The sequence below is a fragment of the Neofelis nebulosa genome, chromosome 16 (genome assembly GCF_028018385.1).
Source record: "Neofelis nebulosa isolate mNeoNeb1 chromosome 16, mNeoNeb1.pri, whole genome shotgun sequence".
NCBI lineage: Eukaryota > Metazoa > Chordata > Mammalia > Carnivora > Felidae > Neofelis > Neofelis nebulosa.
Genome location: NC_080797.1, coordinates 15,323,212 through 15,340,150, shown reverse-complemented (window position 1 = coordinate 15,340,150; position 16,939 = coordinate 15,323,212). Strand labels below are relative to the sequence as shown.

Below are 16,939 nucleotides of genomic sequence, written 5' to 3'. Positions count from 1 at the left end.
ATGTGGGCAGCTTGAGATTGCGGAAACAACGCTGCCGGGACCACCGAACACGCTGCAGCCACAGTGGAGGGAGCTGCAGAGGGAGCTGTCCTCCGTGCTCCTCAGAGCGTCTGATGAAGGGGAGCACGGTGGCCCGGGCCCCCTCAGTAATTAATCTGATACAACACCCCCTTGAACTTAGTAACCCGTGATTGTTGTATCGTTCTAGACTATGCAAAGGTACCCCCCCAACCCCCCTAACTGGTTGAGGTGCAGCAGGGAGGGCGCCTGTCCAGCTCATCGACTTGCACTGGGAATCCCTTTGATTCCTCCAAGCTGGGACAGAGCTGGTGTGGCCCGCCAGGTGCTGCTCTGGTCCCTCACTGTGCCACACCTTAGCAGTGGGAGTTAGGGGTCAATATCTTGCTGTGAATCCTTTTTTGGGGCTGGGAATTTTTCCCCCCACTTTTAATGAAGGGTGTTTTAACTAATATTTTGTTTCGTATGCTATACCTTCAAAGCCTTAATGGTCATATCTAGATTATCTTGTTTATACAGAAATACACTGGCCTAGCACAAGCAAATGTCAATTTTATTAGACTTGTCATACCTGTTTTAATAAACTTGAGTTTTGCTGCTAAAGAATCCTTCTGAGGGTAGAGCTTCAGTTTATGGCAAGTAGACATCGACTCAGCCATGGGGAATGGTTTTGGGGTGTGTGTGTGTGTAAATGTAGATGCATCCATGTAGTGGAAGGTTCTGGACAGAAGACGTACACCCCAGTGTAGAAAGTAAGAAGTAAACCTTTCCTTGGGACAAAATGATAGCCAAGCGGGGGACCCACAGCTGGCCATCCCTGCCCGGTCTCCAGACTCCAAGCCAGAAGCTTCCGCCTCGGCCTCAGAGGGCGAGCCCCCCATTCCCCGCCCGAAATGCCTTCGCTGGAAGACAGCAGCGCTGCAGCTAACCCTGTCGGAAAGCCCCCTCTGTTCACAGAGCGGGGTTGCGAGACGGGAAAACCTTTCCTCTGCAGAAGGAAAGATGGGGTAACAAGGGATAAACTGTGAGCTTCCAGCGGCCCACTTATATTCGAGCGGGAAAATCCCACTTTAGGGGGAAACTGCATTTTCTCTTCCAAATGGAGAGGCTCCTCCAGAAGAGAAACTGGGGGCTTCTAGAGGAGGCCTCGCCCCTGCCGTCAGACTCCTCTTCCGGCAGCTTCTGTTCCGGGCCCCTGGCCGATCCTCCGCCTCCTCCTCCCGGTTCCCATCTCCGTTCACATCCGTTCGTTTGCACATTTCCCAGAATGCACCCCTCCTGCTTCCCGCCCAGGCAGAAACGGCGCTTTGTCTCCTCTTTGTTTCTTTTTAATGTTTGTTTTTGAGAGAGAGAGAGCATGTGCGCCACACGAGTGCACAGGGGAGGGGCAGAGAGAGGGAGACGGAATCCCAAGCAGGGTCCATGCCGACAGCAGAGGCTGTCAACAGCAAACGCAGGGCTTAAACTCACAAACTGTGAGATCGTGACCTGATCTGAAATCGGACGCTCGACTGAGCCACCCAGGCGCCCTGCTGTCTCCTCTTTAAGACCTTACCGTGGGGGCGCCTGGGTGGCGCAGTCGGTTAAGCGTCCGACTTCAGCCAGGTCACGATCTCGCGGTCCGTGAGTTCGAGCCCCGCGTCAGGCTCTGGGCTGATGGCTCGGAGCCTGGAGCCTGTTTCCGATTCTGTGTCTCCCTCTCTCTCTGCCCCTCCCCCGTTCATGCTCTGTCTCTCTCTCTGTCCCAAAAATAAAAAATAAAAAAGCGTTGAAAAAAAAAAAAAAATTAAAAAAAAAAAAAAAAAAGACCTTACCGTGTGTGTAAATTAGCCACTTTTTGTCACGGGCTGCGGGATTCCATCACTTGTTCACGGAGGCAGCCGTGAGCTACGTCGGTCGTTCCCAGAGCCAGGCGGTGCTAACCTAGACACGAACTTCCAGCGATAAGCATTCACCGTCAAGACGGTGCCGGCAAAGGCAATGCTAGGGTTGGTAACGCTGCCAAGTCTGGGCACGCACGTGGGCCCTGGCACACCTCTGACTTAACAGTCACGCGCTAAGTGAGAAGTTGCTGTATCGGCGGGGCCTGGAGAGCTACTGGATGGGGCTGAGGGAGAAAACCTGAGCCCCCGAGCTGGGTGACCATCCATCCAAGCCATGGCTGGCATTCACATTGCTTCCTGCCTTTCTTCCAGTCCCTTCTTAGTCACTAATTAAACTTATGCACAAGCATTCATGGCTCCCATTTCCAACTGGAAAACCAGCACCAGGAACGCACAGATGCTGAGCATTTCACACATCATCGGGGTACTGGGGACAGCAGGGCCCTGCTTCCTTCTGAGGAGGAAGGATCTGGGGGGACCACCGAGGCAAGAGCAGAGAAATGGAGGAAGGGCCCTAGCCGGAGCCCATGCAAGCTGCCCCGGGACCTTGCACATCCTATACAGGCCTGCCTTCAACCTCGCCCCTTCCTCCACACCCATCCTGATTATGAGGGTGCCCCAGGCCCTAGCATCCCCCTGGCTGCCACTGCCCGCACCCGCAAGCACAGCAGAGCCTCAGCCCAGAGCAACTTTGGCCCCAGCTCCACAGGCCCACGAGTGGCCCCCAGTTACCCGAGCCAAGGGCCTCCTCATCCTCACCGCCCTGTACCATGACAAGGCCGACACAATACATCCCAGATGGCCCCCAGTGTAGGCCTTGGCCCTCCCATTTGCCAGTTCCAGGGCCTTGCACAAGACCTCTTCCTCACCTTTCTTTATAAAAGCAGCCCCCTCCCACAGCCTCCTGGCAGACAGCCTCTCCTCTGCTGTCCTGCCCTGCCTGCTGCTCCCCTGCGGCGTATTCAGTAACCTTCCATCTCCTCTGTTCTGCCTCAGGTGAATTCTTTCACATCCTGTGCCACCGACTCCCACCAATCACTGTCCCACATCTGGGGGCTCCCATCCCATCCAAAGACACCCCATTTAAGCACCACACCTGTGGGTGGTCAAATGCTACATAAAGCCTTTCCTGAACCTCAAACTTCCATTATTTCCTCTTGAAATCTATATTCAGACTACAGTTCTTATCCACACACTTCCCCGATTTCCCCTGGGAGAATATAAACCACGGGTCAAATCGCCACCCATCAGTCTCACTGGCTGCCTTCAGTGCCTCAACTACACCAACCTCTTTTCAACCCCAGGACCCTTACATGTGCTGTGCCCTTTGTGGAATGCTGTCTCCCACTCACCCCCCAGGGCTCCTCTTAACTTCCCCACGGCCAGGGTAAATTAGGCATCCCCGCCACTCTCACGGCACCGCGCACGAGGCCGGGCACGAAGAGCTCGTTAAATTGAGGAGCCTGGGGTGAGCGTCAACGTGCCAAAGGTGGTCCGTGTTTGGTCTACTGGGCGAGGCTGTGGGCCCACTAGGACCCACCCGAATTCGCGAGTGTGGTCCACTAAGGATTGCGCCGTGCTCTCAAAGCTTTTACGGAAGTCACCGGGCCCAAACCCACGAGCCGCGGAGAGGGCAGGTGCTCGGTGATGGGGTCCGGGCGGCTCGGCACGTCCGGTGCCAGAAGCTGAGGGAGCGTGCGAGGTGCCCGACGTGAAAGGTCACCCTGCCTCGCCCACCCTGCACTGCACACCGCGCGCAAGACGCGGGCGGCCGGCACCCCCGGCCTCCCACACCCACCCCCGGGGCACCGGGGGCCGACCAGGCTGCGAGCAAACCCGGCCGTCGCCAGTTACCGCCCGCAGCCCGCGCCGTCTCGAAGCTGCTCTGGTCGCCGCTCGAGCCTTCGTCCCGGTTGAAGGCGCCCACGCGCGGCCGGGACCGCTCAGACCCGGGCGGGGCAGGTGGGCGGGCGGCCAGGGGCGGGCAGGGCTCCCCGCGGGCCTCCCGCCACCAGGCGGCGGCGTCCGGACCCGGGTTCGCCAACCAGAAGCGCCAAGGCCACGAAAGCAGCAGGGCGCCTGCGCGCGAGTAGCCGGAAGTGACGCCACCAGGAAGGGACGCCACCGGAAGGGGCGTTTGGGGCCGAGCCATGGCTAGGGAGGCGGCGGAGCTGCCCCCGAAGGAGACCCTGTCGCTCTGGATAAGGTAATGGGGTCGGGTGACAGCCAATTTGCGGGGCTGGAGCGACTCTGGGGCCGCGGAGGGCTGGGGGAAGGCCCGGCACGCAGGCGAAAGGGCCTTCGGGAGTTGTAGTCGGCGGGGTTGGCGGCGCTCGCTTCCGGCGCCGCGTCTCGGTGCAGGGGGCCGGGAGGTGAGACCGTGGAGGGGGCGTCCCCGAGGCCGGGCTCCCCGGGAAGTGGGGGGTGGTGAGACCGGGAGTGCCCCGGGGAAGAGCCTCAAGCCCCGCGGGGCCGGGAGGCCCGCTGGACGTGTGTCTGCCCTCAGGGAGCAAGCCCAGCTGAAGGCCCTCGTGGTGGACCGGGACACGGAGGCGTGGCAGCGGGACCCCGGCTTCTCGGGGCTGCAGAGGGTCGGGGGCGTGGACGTGTCCTTTGTGAAGGGAGACAGTGTCAGCGCCTGTGCCTCGCTGGTGGTGCTCAGCTACCCTGAGCTCGAGGTAACCCCGCGGGGGCCGCCCCGCTCGGGCTTAGGGGCTGCGGGCTGCGTTAATGAGAGAGGCGGGACGGGGAACAGGGCCAGCGTAGAACCACGCTTCTCCTTTTGTAGGATCTCGTTAGTCGGTGGGGAAGCCTCTGAAGGAAAGAGAAGGGAGGTAAAAACCGAAGGAAATTCTGTATGCTTGCTAACAAGTGTAAAGGCCCTTGGGGAATCTGACCCAGCTTAATATGACGCTGTAGGTTAGATTCTCACCAACCCCCTTTCCCCACTCGGGAGTTCTTTAGATTCCTCACACATGCCATGCTCTGTCTGCCTGCCTGCCTGACCTTACATTGGTGTTTCCTGTCCTGGAGTATTCTCCTGGCTACCCCCTAGTGGTGTCTCAGGTGCTCCGGTAAGCACCCCTCTCACCCTGCAAGATCAGGAGTTACTCTCAGTACCCTGTCTTTTCTCTTCATTGCCCTGGGATGGGACTGGCGGATCTGCCTCTCCTACCAGAATGTAAACTCCACGACGATAGAAATCAGGTTGTCATGCCCACCAGTTGTAGCCTTAGGCACCTAGCTCAATGCCTGTCATAGAGAAGACACCCAGATACATGAAGGAATGAGCAGTATGCCCGTGATTGATTTGGAGTCAACAGTTCAGGAAGACTGGACAGGGAACGCTTTGCTCTTAGCACACAGCCTCGCCCTCCCTGCTCATCTGCCTGCTCCCCACGACCGCATGTTCCTGCCTCCGTGTCTTTGTGCTTTACTCGAAAGACCCCTGGAGTCAAAATTCAGCAAAAACGTACCGGGCACCTGCCGTTGCTAGGAGCTGCGTATAGCGGGGTAATGGAACCAGAGTCCCTGCCCTCCCAGGTCGCCTGGTCACTTGGTAGGATGGCCTTGGGAATAAGGCATAGACGCGGGAGCCAGACTGCCTAAGTCTTTACCTCCACTCTGCCGCTCCCACTTCAACCCCCTGGGCCTCTATTTCCTCCTTTCTAAATCAAGGATGAAAATACTATTGATAGCTAGCTGTGGTGAGGGATAAATGAGATCGTGCACGGAAAGCAACTGGTTGGCACGTGGTAAGCCCTCAAAAAATAAATATAGCACTATTAGGACAGCTATGTCCTAACAAAGGACAGCTTAGGACAGCTTCTCACTTTTCAAGGCCCGGTTCACATAGTCCCGTCGGTCTGTCCTTTTCCCTAGCTGCAGAGTTAATCACCTCTCATCCCTGTCCTTGGTCTCGTTGTTACGCAGCGCTTCTGCGTTGTACTCAAAAGTTACCGCACTAAGCATAGGTTCTCGAGGGTAGGGTGATGCTGTGTTGTCGTGGAGCCCCAGCACGGAGCAGAGTGCCTGCTGCTTGGATGGAGTCGGCACCCGTCATCCTGTGCTCCGGAAGCTTGCACTGGGAAAGGGTTCTGGCAGAGCCTGGCGCAGCGGCTCCCAAACGCCTAATCGCACAGATCTGCCCCGTCAGTCTCCGGAAGCATGTTTAGAAATACAAATTCCATAGGCAAATCCAGAGACAGAAAGTAAATTCCTGGGTGCCGAGGGCTAAGGAGTGGGATAGATGCGGTGTGAATGTTAACGGAGGTGAGGTTTACTTGGGGGCGGTCATGAAAGTATTCTAGAATTACACGGTTGTTCAAGTCTATAAATAACGAGAACGTTGAATTATACACTTCAAACAAGTGAACTTTATGGTAGTAAATTTGTCTCAATAAAGTTTTTAAAAAATGTATTGACCCCAGAGCCCCAACTCATTTCCTGAAGAAAAAAAAGGTCTCCCAGTGGACGGCCTGGAAACCCGCTTCTTTAAACAGCATCCCTGTGATTACAGAGCACAGCCGGGGTGGGGAGCACTGAACCACCCTCCAGGCAGCCAGGAGTCCTTTCCTTGGTTGCCCTGGCGGATGGTGGTCTCACAACGCAGCCCGTTCGTAGTTGGACACCCGGTTAAGTGTGTTCTTTTCCACGGGAAGCTGAATTGTCTGTGACGTCGGTCCATCGACTGTGCCTCAGGTGGCAGAGGCAGGACAGACCTTCCCTCCATCCTCCTCAAATGTAGTTCCTCCCCAGTCCGGCGGACCTACGTGCAGCCTGAGACGGAGTTTGTAGGGGCACCACTTCATCGACCCAGGTCGAAACCTGCAGACCTTCACAGAGATTCTGACCGTCCACGTGGTGCTCACACAATTGAGTTTTTTCCTTTTTCCAGATCTTTAAGCTGAAAATGTGTGAACGTTGAAAGAATAATACATTGGACATCTGAATAGTCTCTACTTAGATCCGCCTGTTGCCGACTGATTTCTGTGTGTGTGTGTGTGTGTGTGTGTGTGCGCGCGCGCGCTGAGGGATTCGAAAGTGTCTCCCGGAGGTGACAGCTCACCTCCGAGCACCTCAGCAGCCCTGTCCCGAGAATGGCCTTCTACGCATGACAGCAGTGTCGTTACCGGACCTCGGAGCGGTCATTGTAATCCTATAGCATCACCTGAATCCCTTTCCACAGCTCATTTCCCCAGTTTCCTCTGAAGTATTGTTTTGTTTTCTGAGCTTATAAAGGTTTAACATTTTTTTAAAGATTTTTTTCATGTCTTTTATTTATTTTGAGAAAGAGTGTGAGGGAGGGAGGGAGAAAGAGAGAATCCCAAGCAGGCTCTGCAGTGTCAACAGAGCCCAACGTGGGGGCTCAGTCCCATGAACCGTGAGATCGTGACCTGAGCCGAGATCGAGAGGTGGACGATCAACCTACTGAGGCCCCTGGTCGCCCCTTAAGGTGTATTTTATTTTATTTTATTTTAATTTTTTTTTCAACGTTTTTTATTTATTTTTGGGACAGAGAGAGACAGAGCATGAACGGGGGAGGGGCAGAGAGAGAGGGAGACACAGAATCGGAAACGGGCTCCAGGCTCTGAGCCGTCAGCCCAGAGCCTGACACGGGGCTCGAACTCACGGACCGCGAGATCGTGACCTGGCTGAAGTCGGCCGCTTAACCGACTGCGCCACCCAGGCGCCCCCCTTAAGGTGTATTTTAAATCCACTCTTGCTGTTACACCGTGTGGGGAGTGACGGGTTGTCCAGTATGTTGCCTGTGTTTCCTTTACTCTTTTTTTTTTCTTTTTTTTTCACAAGTTACTTCTTGATCTGGCTGTTCCGGGTCCGTTTCTCCAAGTTCACACTTGGCCTTCTGAACATGCGGGGTCAGATTTCCTTTTATTTTTGGAACATTTTTTGCGTTGTGGTTTTAAGTGCTCTATTTACTAGTTCGGCTCTCTTCCCTTGTTTTTCTTCTGTAGTCATGAACTCTGGTCTTTCTGTCTTTTCTTGTGTTTTTGTGTATTTCCATTCCAAGTTTCTGTTTTTTGCCTTGTGTTCTCCACGTGCCATTTAAGAATAGTTCATTTTCCTCTGCCGCACAACTGGCTAGGGGCGGCATTTGTTTCATCACTGATGGGCTTGGATTATTTCTGTCTGGGTTTGTACGGCCTTTCGCTGCTCATCCAGAGTCGGATTTAACCGGGTCTGGAGGGCTGGGGTCTGGGTGGCTGGCCGGGCTTCTTAGCTCGTGAGGGACAGTGAGGTGTGGTCGCTCCAGTGAATGGTGTCCTTTCCTGAGGTGAAGATAGGCAGGACGCCTTCTGATTCTTGGCTCTCTTGTTTCTGAAGAGCCTCACACTTCTGACCTCGTTTTCTTCACCACAACCCTGCAGGGCTCTCCTGCTTCTCCCCTCCCCGAGAAGGCCGCTGCTGGCCCTGTGGCCTTCCAGGCCTCTTCCTCCAGGTCCCGGCTGGCCGGGCTGCCTACGGGTCTCGTCCCGTAGGTGCCCCCGGCCTTGCCCAGTGTGCGCCTAGAGCGGGCTCTGCCGTCCCGGGCTGTTTACTTCCGCACACAGGTGCACACCAACGGTCCCAATAGGCTCATCCCTCGGTTACGCTGTGAGATGGGGTCGGGGAGTGTTTGCCCTCTGCTTGTAGATCTCTGGTTTCTGGAACTTGTGCGGACAGATTCAGAGATAAGCGGCCATCATCCTGTGAGAACTCAGGCCACGCTTGAACTTCGCGCGTGTTCCTGTGAAGTCACCCTGTCGTGTGGGGCTCAGCACTCCGGTCTGCTGGGTTCCCTGTGAGTCCGGTGCCGCGGTCGTCGTCACGGGAGACCCTGCCCGCTTTGGGTCACTGGCAGTTGGAGAAGGTTCCCGGGAGTCATTGACAGAGATGCTGGGGCACGTGCCCCCTCCCTCGTGGGGGGCACAGGTGGGGAGAGCCCAGCTTTGGGGGAGGGCTGAAGTTGTGGTTTCGAAAGGGCCCTGGGGCTCTTTGCACTGTCCTGTCCCCGGGAACCCCTCTTCTCTTCCAGATTGCCCAGCTCTGAGGCCCTGCCTGTCCTTTTCTGAGTCTCTGAACTCTTTCCACGAAGCTGGGGTTGCCTGTCTTGTGGCTGCTTTCTCTGTGAAGACCCGGCCTCTCCTCCCCCAAGTCCCCTGCTAGTGGGGAACAGTAACATCCTCGCTCTGGTGCCGCTTCACACACGTGCTTCTTGTGCTCTGTCTTCTCTGAGCCTCCCCGAAGCCCAGCGGGGGCGGCGTGGGGCGGTGGAGGGGCTCGAGGGGGCCCCGGTGCTCGCCTGGCCACCTCACACCTGCCCCCCCAGAGAGGGAGGCCGAGAGGAGGAGTTGGGGGGGGGGGGCGGGAGAAGGGGAGGGAGCCGCCGGCAGCGAGACAAGGGCTGCATGGTGACAGGCTGAAGGCCGGCAGGATCCGGGGGCCGTGCCTGCCGGTGACCGGGTGCCTGGCGACAGGTGGTGTATGAGGACTGCCGCATGGTTAGCCTGACGGCTCCCTACGTGTCGGGCTTCCTGGCCTTCCGAGAGGTGCCCTTTCTGGTGGCTGCGGTGCGGCGGCTGCGGGAGAAGGAGCCCGGCCTCGTGCCCCAGGCAGGTACCTCGACTCCAAGGAGAGAGACCCTCTCTTTCCACCCAGGAGGGAAGGCCACGTCACCCACTGCAGGCCGAGGTCTCTGACCTCCCTGGAGAGGGTGCGCTTTTGCCGGATCTCCCAAAAAGCCTCCCACCCCCAGAAGTGGTGAGCCCACCCCACCTGCTCCAGGCTGCCCCGGCCTGACGGGGGAGGGGCAGTTCGGCTGGCTGACTGTCACGTGTGGTTCTTCCAGGTACTCCTTGTGGATGGAAATGGGCTTCTCCACCACCGAGGTAACCCTGCCCCCGAAAGACAGGGCCCAGAAGGGGACGGTTCTGACAGTCCCCTCACAGAGGGCTCGCCCCCTGCCCAGGACCCTCTGCTGCCGGCCTGGCCCTGGCCGCTCCCCCCTGGGCTGGCTGTCCTGGTTAGGACCCCACCCAGTAAAGAACCTGCTTCTTGTCACCCCCGCCTCTTCCCTGCCTGCCCCCTGAGGCCTCCCCTAGGGCTCCATGCTGGCCCGTCTCAGGTGCCCTCGGCCACTCTGGTCCTGACTGCTGCTCAGCTGGCCTGTTCCGCCGCTACCCACCCGGAGCTCTGACAGGCCCACTGAAGCCAGACAGGAGTGCCCGCTCCCCACTGGCACTGGGGAACTTGCCCCCGCCTGGGTGCCGGGGTGCTGACCCCGGAGAGAATGACTGAGGGAGAAGTCACGAGCCTGGGGGTGGGGCCGCATAGGGATCTGGGAAGGGCTGGCATCGGACGTTTTGGCCACTGCCTCGAGAACCCTGGGTGCCAGCGTGTGACTACGCACTGCCTGGCCGGAGCCCCAAGAGTGTGTTGGGAGGGTGACGCAGAGGCCTGGTGGCAGCTGCAAAAGAGAAAGGATGGAAAGTGCCAGAAAGCGGAAGGTGAAATGGGATGAAGTATCGTGAGCTAATCAGGCTCCTAATGTCGCCGAAGGGAAGGGGGCGTCCTCCGCCTGGTGACCGTGAAGCGGGGCGAGGGCCACATTCCAGGTCAGGTTGGCCGTCCGCGTCCTGGCTCCCCAGGGCTCAGCCTGCCGATAGGCTTCTGTTTACCTGGGGAGCTGCGGCGGGTTCTGGTTTGTCCCCAGTCTCCACACTGTCTCTGGTCGCCTTGGCTCGCTGCCCCATGAGCCCAGCCTCACCCTCTGCCCCTGTAGGCTTTGGGGTGGCCTGTCACCTCGGCGTCCTCACGGACCTGCCCTGTATTGGGGTGGCCAAGAAACTCCTGCAGGTCGATGGCCTGGAGAACAACACCCAGCACAAGGAGAAGGTGAGGGATGGGGCGATGCCCTGCCCCAGGGGAGGGCAAGGAGAGGGCCGGCAGGGGCGCACAGGCTGGGCACGTGCCTGTGCCAGCCCCAGAGCCCGCCCCGTACGAGCCTCTGTTCCCGCCCTTGCCTGCTGGCACCGTCCTCCCCGTCCTGGCTCCCTAACCCAGAGTAAGAAGGACCCACTTTTCTCTCTGCGTGGCCTGTGTGTCCCTCACGGCTCGGGGGTCACGGCAGCAGACTCCCAGTCCGGAGGAGTGCCCTCCGAGCTCTCCCAGCCTCCTGGGCACAGGCTTGCCTCTCCCATCCCCGCTACGCTTGCGCTGCTGTGGTGCCCCGTGTAGGGGAGGGGCCTCAGGTTACTGCGCACAGGACATTTGGGAGCCCATGTGGCCCTCTGTACTCGTCCCCACCTTCTCCCAGCATCTCCCTCCTTCGGCCCCCTCAAGACTGGCTTTGGGAATGTGACAGCCACTCCGGAGGGAGCCGGAGACGTGCCCAGCCCCACCGCTAGACGGCTGATGCTGAGAACAGTGATCACGTCTGTCCCACTCCCGCGGGCATTCCCGTGTCTGTGCGGAATAGTTTTGTTGAGTTGACGGGGACCCCAGAGCAAACTGACGTGACTCCTGAGACACTCGGTGGACCAGTCCCCACCCCTAACAAAAGCCTTGCTGGGGTGAATCCAACATGCCTAAGTCCCTCGCGGGAGAAAGAGCGGCAGGCGGTGGTTCCGGCCCAGGTGGCGTCCGTGTACCCACCAGCCAGGCCGGGCGGGTGGGCGCCAGCCTTCGTCCCAGCCTGGCAGCTCCCCCCGTCAGCACTGCGGCCTGGGCGGGCTGCCCCTTCCTGGGCCCCGGGCACCTCGTGCACGGAACAAGGAGGGAACTGAGGTCCGACAGCCTCGTCGGGGTTGGACGCTGCCGGGGAAGGCCTCCCGGACGCCGAGCCCGCTGATGGCATGGGGGTGGGCACGGCCTGGGCTGCAGCCCACGCGCAGACTCGCCCGCCCTCTCCTTGCCTGGCGGCTGCGCGGCGTCAGACATGGACAGGCCTGCCCTCCGCCCTTCCCCGAGAAAAGACTTCTTCTGTGTGTCTGTGTGTTTTCCTGTTTTCCAGATAGGACTCCTGCGGGCTGGAGGAGACTCGTTTCCTCTGACGGGGGGCTCTGGGACCGTGCTGGGCATGGTGAGCGGCCAGGGGCCTGTGTGCCACCGAGATGGCACCCACAGAGGGTCAGGCGCCTGTCCGTGTGCACCAGACCCCGTCCACCTCCCCCTGCCACCCTGACTGGTCCCGGGGGGGGGGGGGGGGGGGGGGACGGGGGCCTGCGCCTTTCACCCCTGCCCGGCACCCTCGGCTGTGCCGAGGGGAGCTCCGGGCTGCGTGTGCCCCACCCGGCCCCCGGATGCATGGTTGGCCCGAAGCCCCCAGGGCTTGTCTCTACTGTGCCCTGACTTCGCCTGCCTTGTCCCAGGCCCTGAGGAGCCACGACCACAGCACCAAGCCGCTCTACGTCTCTGTGGGCCACAAGATCAGCCTGGAGGCGGCCGTGCGCCTGACCCGAGGCTGCTGCAGGTTTCGGATCCCGGAGCCCGTGCGCCAGGTGGGTGGGCCGGCACGCGCCTCCTGGACTTCCCTCGACGCAGGCGCCTGTGGAAGGGCCTGATGGGGCCACGCTGGGCCCTGGAGGGAGGGGAGGGGAGCAGAGTTCATCCTGGGGCCCTGCTCCGCCCAGGCCCCGGGTCTGCCGTGCTCCACTTCTCCTCGGCCTCCTACGCACCCTACCAGGGTCACTGGGAGAATCTGCTCAGGCGGCACAGTGTCCTGCCAACTCCCAGCCATCCCCTTGGGGGCCCGCCCCGCCCCGCCCCGCCGGCCTGTGGGGGGGAACAGCCGTCCTCTGCTGGGGAGGCCCCGGCTGTACCGGAGTCCTCGGTCAGAAGATTGCAGGATGTGGCTGTGCCGGGCACCTAGCACCTAAAGTGGGGTGGGGGGAGGGTGGACAGAACTTGGGGGAACAAGGTGGCTCGGCTGGGAAAAAGCTCAGCCTGTAGGAGACGAGAGCTGAGAGCTGTGGGCCCGCGTTGGTGAGCTCAGTCGTGACAGGGAGTCTCGTCATAGGTAGGTGTGTGTCCCAGAGAGGCCCGTGGAATGAGGACTCGTGAGAAGCTCTCCTCAGGAAGAGACCAGCCAGAGGAGGGGGAAAGGTGGTCCAGGCCCAAGGACCCCCATCTGCAAAGGCCCTGGGGTGGGAAGGAATTTCATGCCAGGAAAGCGAGAGGAAGGTGTCGCTGGAGCTGGGACCTGGGAGGCGCGGGCCCGTGATCGAGGCTGCCCGGATGCTGGAGACTCGCCCACAGGGACCCGGCTGTGAGTCCCGGCCTGCGGCTCTGTGGGCGGCTCCGAGGAGCTGGGGGAGCCCGTCTAGAGAACAGGTGCTGGCCTGTGCAGGTTCCCGGTTTAGTGCGGCCACAGGACGGGAGGGCAGGGTGCCTGGAGGTCTCCCTGGAGCCTGCTGCTTCCGCCATCTCCCCATGGCCTGTGCCGGCTCAGCTCTAGGCGGCTGGGCAGAGGAGCCCCGGCCAGACTGCCGAGAGCCAGTCCACACGGCCCAGCGCCCTGGTGACACCTGGCTCTGCCCCGGCCCTGCTGCCCTCGCCTCCCGCCGCCTCCTGGGGGCCTGGGACCTTCCCCAGCTGCTGATGTGCAGGGCGGCCTGTAGGGGGCAGCAGTAGCCCACGTGCGGCTGTGGCTCCCAGCCCCTGCTGCCCCGGCACCGAGCTCCCACCAGCCTCAGCCTCCCTGTCCCTGTCCAGGGCTCCGCTGGGTTCCTAGGTCGTGGGTCTTCAAGCTGTGACATTCACGCCCGCCCTCCCCTTCCCTTCCCTGGAGGCCTTAACTCTTCCCTTAACCCTGTCTCTGGGAGAAATCTAGCAACTCTCCCGAGACCCCTAGAGCCAAGAACTCTGTGGTGCTGGCACAGTTGTTCCACGCCTCTCTCTGCCCCCCGTGTGGACAGTGACCCCATCCTTGCAGGTGGAGAATGGCCTGTAAAGTACCTTGGACACTTCCAAGGCAGGCAAGGACTGTGTGTTTGCCCGAGAGAGGAGCCTGCCGGGTTCCTGGGCCTGCCCTCCGAAGGGGGAGAAGCAGCCGCCTGTGCCAGGACCCCGCAGTCCCCATCCCCGCTCTGGCCGTGGGGGGAGGGCCCTGTCCCGCAGCCCCGATCGTCTCTTGACCCATATTCATCCTGGGCCACTGGCCTGTCAAGCACTTTGTTCTCTTTGTTACTTCTGGAAGCCCCCAGGAGAGGCTGAGAGAGGGGATTTCGGGCCTGCTTTTTCTCTCCATGGAGTCTGTGAGTCCCCCCACCCCAGGCCATCAAGGCAGCCCTCTGGTGCCAGGCGTGGGCTGTCTGGTCAGGTCGGTCCTGGCTGCTGCAGGGAAAGACAGGAGGGTGGGGGGCTTCCCACCAGAGTATCCCAGTGCCCTCCCCCCTCCTGCCTGCTTGTTCACTCTGGAACAGCATTTGGAGGGATTAACTGCTGTGACCTGTAGTCTTGTGGCCTGAAGGGGGCTAAGCCCATCTGAGCCAGGATCAGGGGCCTTCCCGAGGCCAGTGCAATCACCCTGCGGAGGGGCCGGTGTGTGGGAGAGGGTTCCATTCCGGCCTGAGCTTCTGTCCCTCCAGTCTGCCTTGGTCCCGTCCGTCACAGTGACTTTGCAGGACTTTCTGTAGACACTTCCCAGGGAGGGGGTCGTAACAGACACGAGCTGGGGAGACAGACTGGCTGGGCTGAGGAGACTCCTCGGAGGAGGGGGTTCAAGCAGAAGCGAAACCTACGGAAAGCACAGGCCACAAACCGAGCACGAGCCGAGCTGCCCCCGGAAACGTGGGGGACGAGCCAGAGCCTCCACCCCGGCCGTGCACTCGGGCCCTGCGGGGACTTGGCCATCACAGGGCCTTGACCGGGGGGCCTGGCAGTGTGTCGCCCACGGGGCTGCAGCCTTTGTCCCTGTGGCGGCCTGGAGTGCCCTCTGTGGGCTCTCGGGGAAGCGAGAGCGCCTCCACCAGGCCGTGAGGTGGAGGCTTGTCCCGAGGCCACCACCTCTCACTGAGCCGCCCTCTCCTCAGGCTGACATCCGTTCTCGAGACTACATCCGCAGGACCCTGGGAGCCCCCACGCCCCCCGCACCAGGGCAGGACAGGTGAGTGCTGGGGGCACCTGCAGGGGACCGTGTGGGGCCGTCCTGGCGGGATGGCTTCCCCGCGGTGCCGGGCGAAGGACAGAGTCCCTGCTGGGGTGGGACACTGAGGCGGCAGGATGTGGGGCCTGGGCACCCCATCAGATGGACCGGTCCTCGTCCTGGCTCTGCACCACCAGCGCTGGTGATCACACTCCCGGGCCTCGGTTTCCCTATCTGCACGCCAGGCACGGTGATTCCTATGCCGGCAACTTCTTGTGGGGGAGCCTGGCACGGATGTCACAGCCAGCAGGGGCAGGTTATCTGGCCCTGACAGCAGCACGAGGCGGACACTGTGACCCTGCTTTACACGTGAGGAGACTGAGGCGTGGCCTTGATGAGCGGCAGAGAGGCTCCAGTCGGCGTTTCCTCGAGCTCCTTTTTCCCGAAGCCCAGGGCTGTCCGAGGCCCAGCTGGGCTGTTTTGAGAACAGAGGGACCCCCGAGCTCCCCCAGGGACGGGGGCTGGCCAGCTGGAGTGCACACGGCACGGTCTGCTCCTTCTCGAGTCAGCAGCAGCTGCGGGGACCACGTGGGGAGCACGGGGAACTCTGGGCTGGCTCTGCCTTTGATGCTGCCCTTTCTCGATGTCATCACCAGGAGCCAGAAGGTACAGAGGCCAAAGGGCGGCTCGGAAGAGCTCGAAGATGAGGGCAGGCCCCCCGAGGCCCACGGCCAAGGTCCCGAGACAGCTGAAAGCCCCAGACCCACGCGCCCAGCAGCGACGAGCGTGGAGCCGAGCTGCGCGCAGTGAAACCCTCCAGCCGCCCGGCTTCCCGCTCCTGCCTGGACGGTCACGGGGCCGTGGTGCCCACGGCTGGTGGAGCGCCCAGGCTGCAGGACACACTGGCCGCACCGCCCACAGGGACGGCCACGGGCCCGGCCACCGCCTGCCCCGTGGTCTGGGTCTCGCTGCAGGAGCTCGGCCAAAGACAGATGTCACGTGGCAGAGCGCCAGACCCGGAAAGAGCGTGACGTGGCTTTCCCAGGGGCACAGGAAAGACGTTCAGGGTTCGTGGGGTTCAGGGTGTCTTTGTTTTTTCTCTAGAAGCACCCCAGGGGGCTTAAGACTGCCCGACTGCACGTGCATTCGTGGCCTCTCGTCCGGCTGCTCCTTCAAGGGCACACGCCGTTGCTTTTTTGCCTTCGCGATTTTATTTTCCGGCGTTGGTTTTCACACCAGCGCTTCCCTCGTCTCTCAGGCGGCCGCTGAGTCGCCTCTGCCCTGACCCGAGAGGGTGCGAGCTAGGGCGGCCGGGCCCTCTGCTCGCGGCTGCCCCGCCCATCTGCCAGCCGGCCTGCTGCAGGCACGCGAGGGGACCAGGGGGCACGCGGGGTGGTCAGGTACCCGATGGGACGGGTGCTGGTGGCCGAGGGGTGGGGCGTCGGGCCCCGCTGCCCTGGCTGGGGCCGTGAGGGCAGGCGGCCCCGTCTGGGAAGCCGGTTGAGCACGTCGCACCCCGACTGCAGGGCTGTTAGCCTGCCCTCACTGCTACCCGCCTGGGGCCCTCCCCTGCGCTCCTTCTGACCCCAGGCCCGACCTCCGGGGTCCTTGAGAGTGCCTCTGGCCCCCTGCTGGCCCCTCATCTCCATGTGGGTGGCATGGCCGCACCCACAGCCCCCTGTGCCCCACGGGCCAGCTTGCCCCAGGCTCCCTGCACACTCTGGCATTCGCTGAGAAGTACGACTCGAAGAGGTTTTTCTTGCCATTCATACGTTTTCTTAAGCTTGTTTACTTATTTTGAGAGAGCGAGTGTACATGAGGAGGGGAGGAGAGAGAGAGAGCGAATCCCAGACAGGCTCTGCACTGTCAGCACAGAGCTGACGAGGGGCTCAAACCCGTGAACCCTGAGATCATGACCTGAGCCGAAACCCTGAGTCAGACGCTCAACTGGACT

The 16,939-nt window shown here is 60.9% G+C and overlaps 1 protein-coding gene across 2 annotated transcripts; it reads left to right on the top strand.

Annotated features, from left to right (window-relative positions):
* The first annotated feature begins 4,001 nt into the window (after positions 1–4,001).
* On the top strand, positions 4,002–16,754 carry ENDOV (endonuclease V). 2 transcript variants are annotated; one of them, XM_058703595.1, is made up of 9 exons: positions 4,002–4,107; positions 4,408–4,579; positions 9,380–9,514; positions 9,751–9,790; positions 10,684–10,796; positions 11,914–11,982; positions 12,272–12,400; positions 14,933–15,006; positions 15,642–16,754. In XM_058703595.1, the coding sequence occupies exons 1-9, from the start codon at positions 4,052–4,054 to the stop codon at positions 15,793–15,795; spliced, it is 942 nt and encodes a 313-aa protein (XP_058559578.1). In that variant the 5' UTR covers positions 4,002–4,051; the 3' UTR covers positions 15,796–16,754. The 2 variants fall into 2 exon arrangements, with proteins under 2 accessions (XP_058559578.1, XP_058559580.1); XM_058703597.1 differs by lacking the exon at positions 9,380–9,514.
* The last annotated feature ends 185 nt before the right edge of the window (positions 16,755–16,939 follow it).

Bases quoted from the DNA above. Each gene is read 5' to 3' on its own strand.
- ENDOV (XM_058703595.1), top strand. From the start codon at position 4,052: ATGGCTAGGGAGGCGGCGGAGCTGCCCCCGAAGGAGACCCTGTCGCTC. The intron at 4,580-9,379 runs GTAACCCCGCGG...GCCTGGCGACAG, and splicing joins TCAGCTACCCTGAGCTCGAG to GTGGTGTATGAGGACTGCCG. The intron at 9,791-10,683 runs GTAACCCTGCCC...CTGCCCCTGTAG, and splicing joins TGGGCTTCTCCACCACCGAG to GCTTTGGGGTGGCCTGTCAC.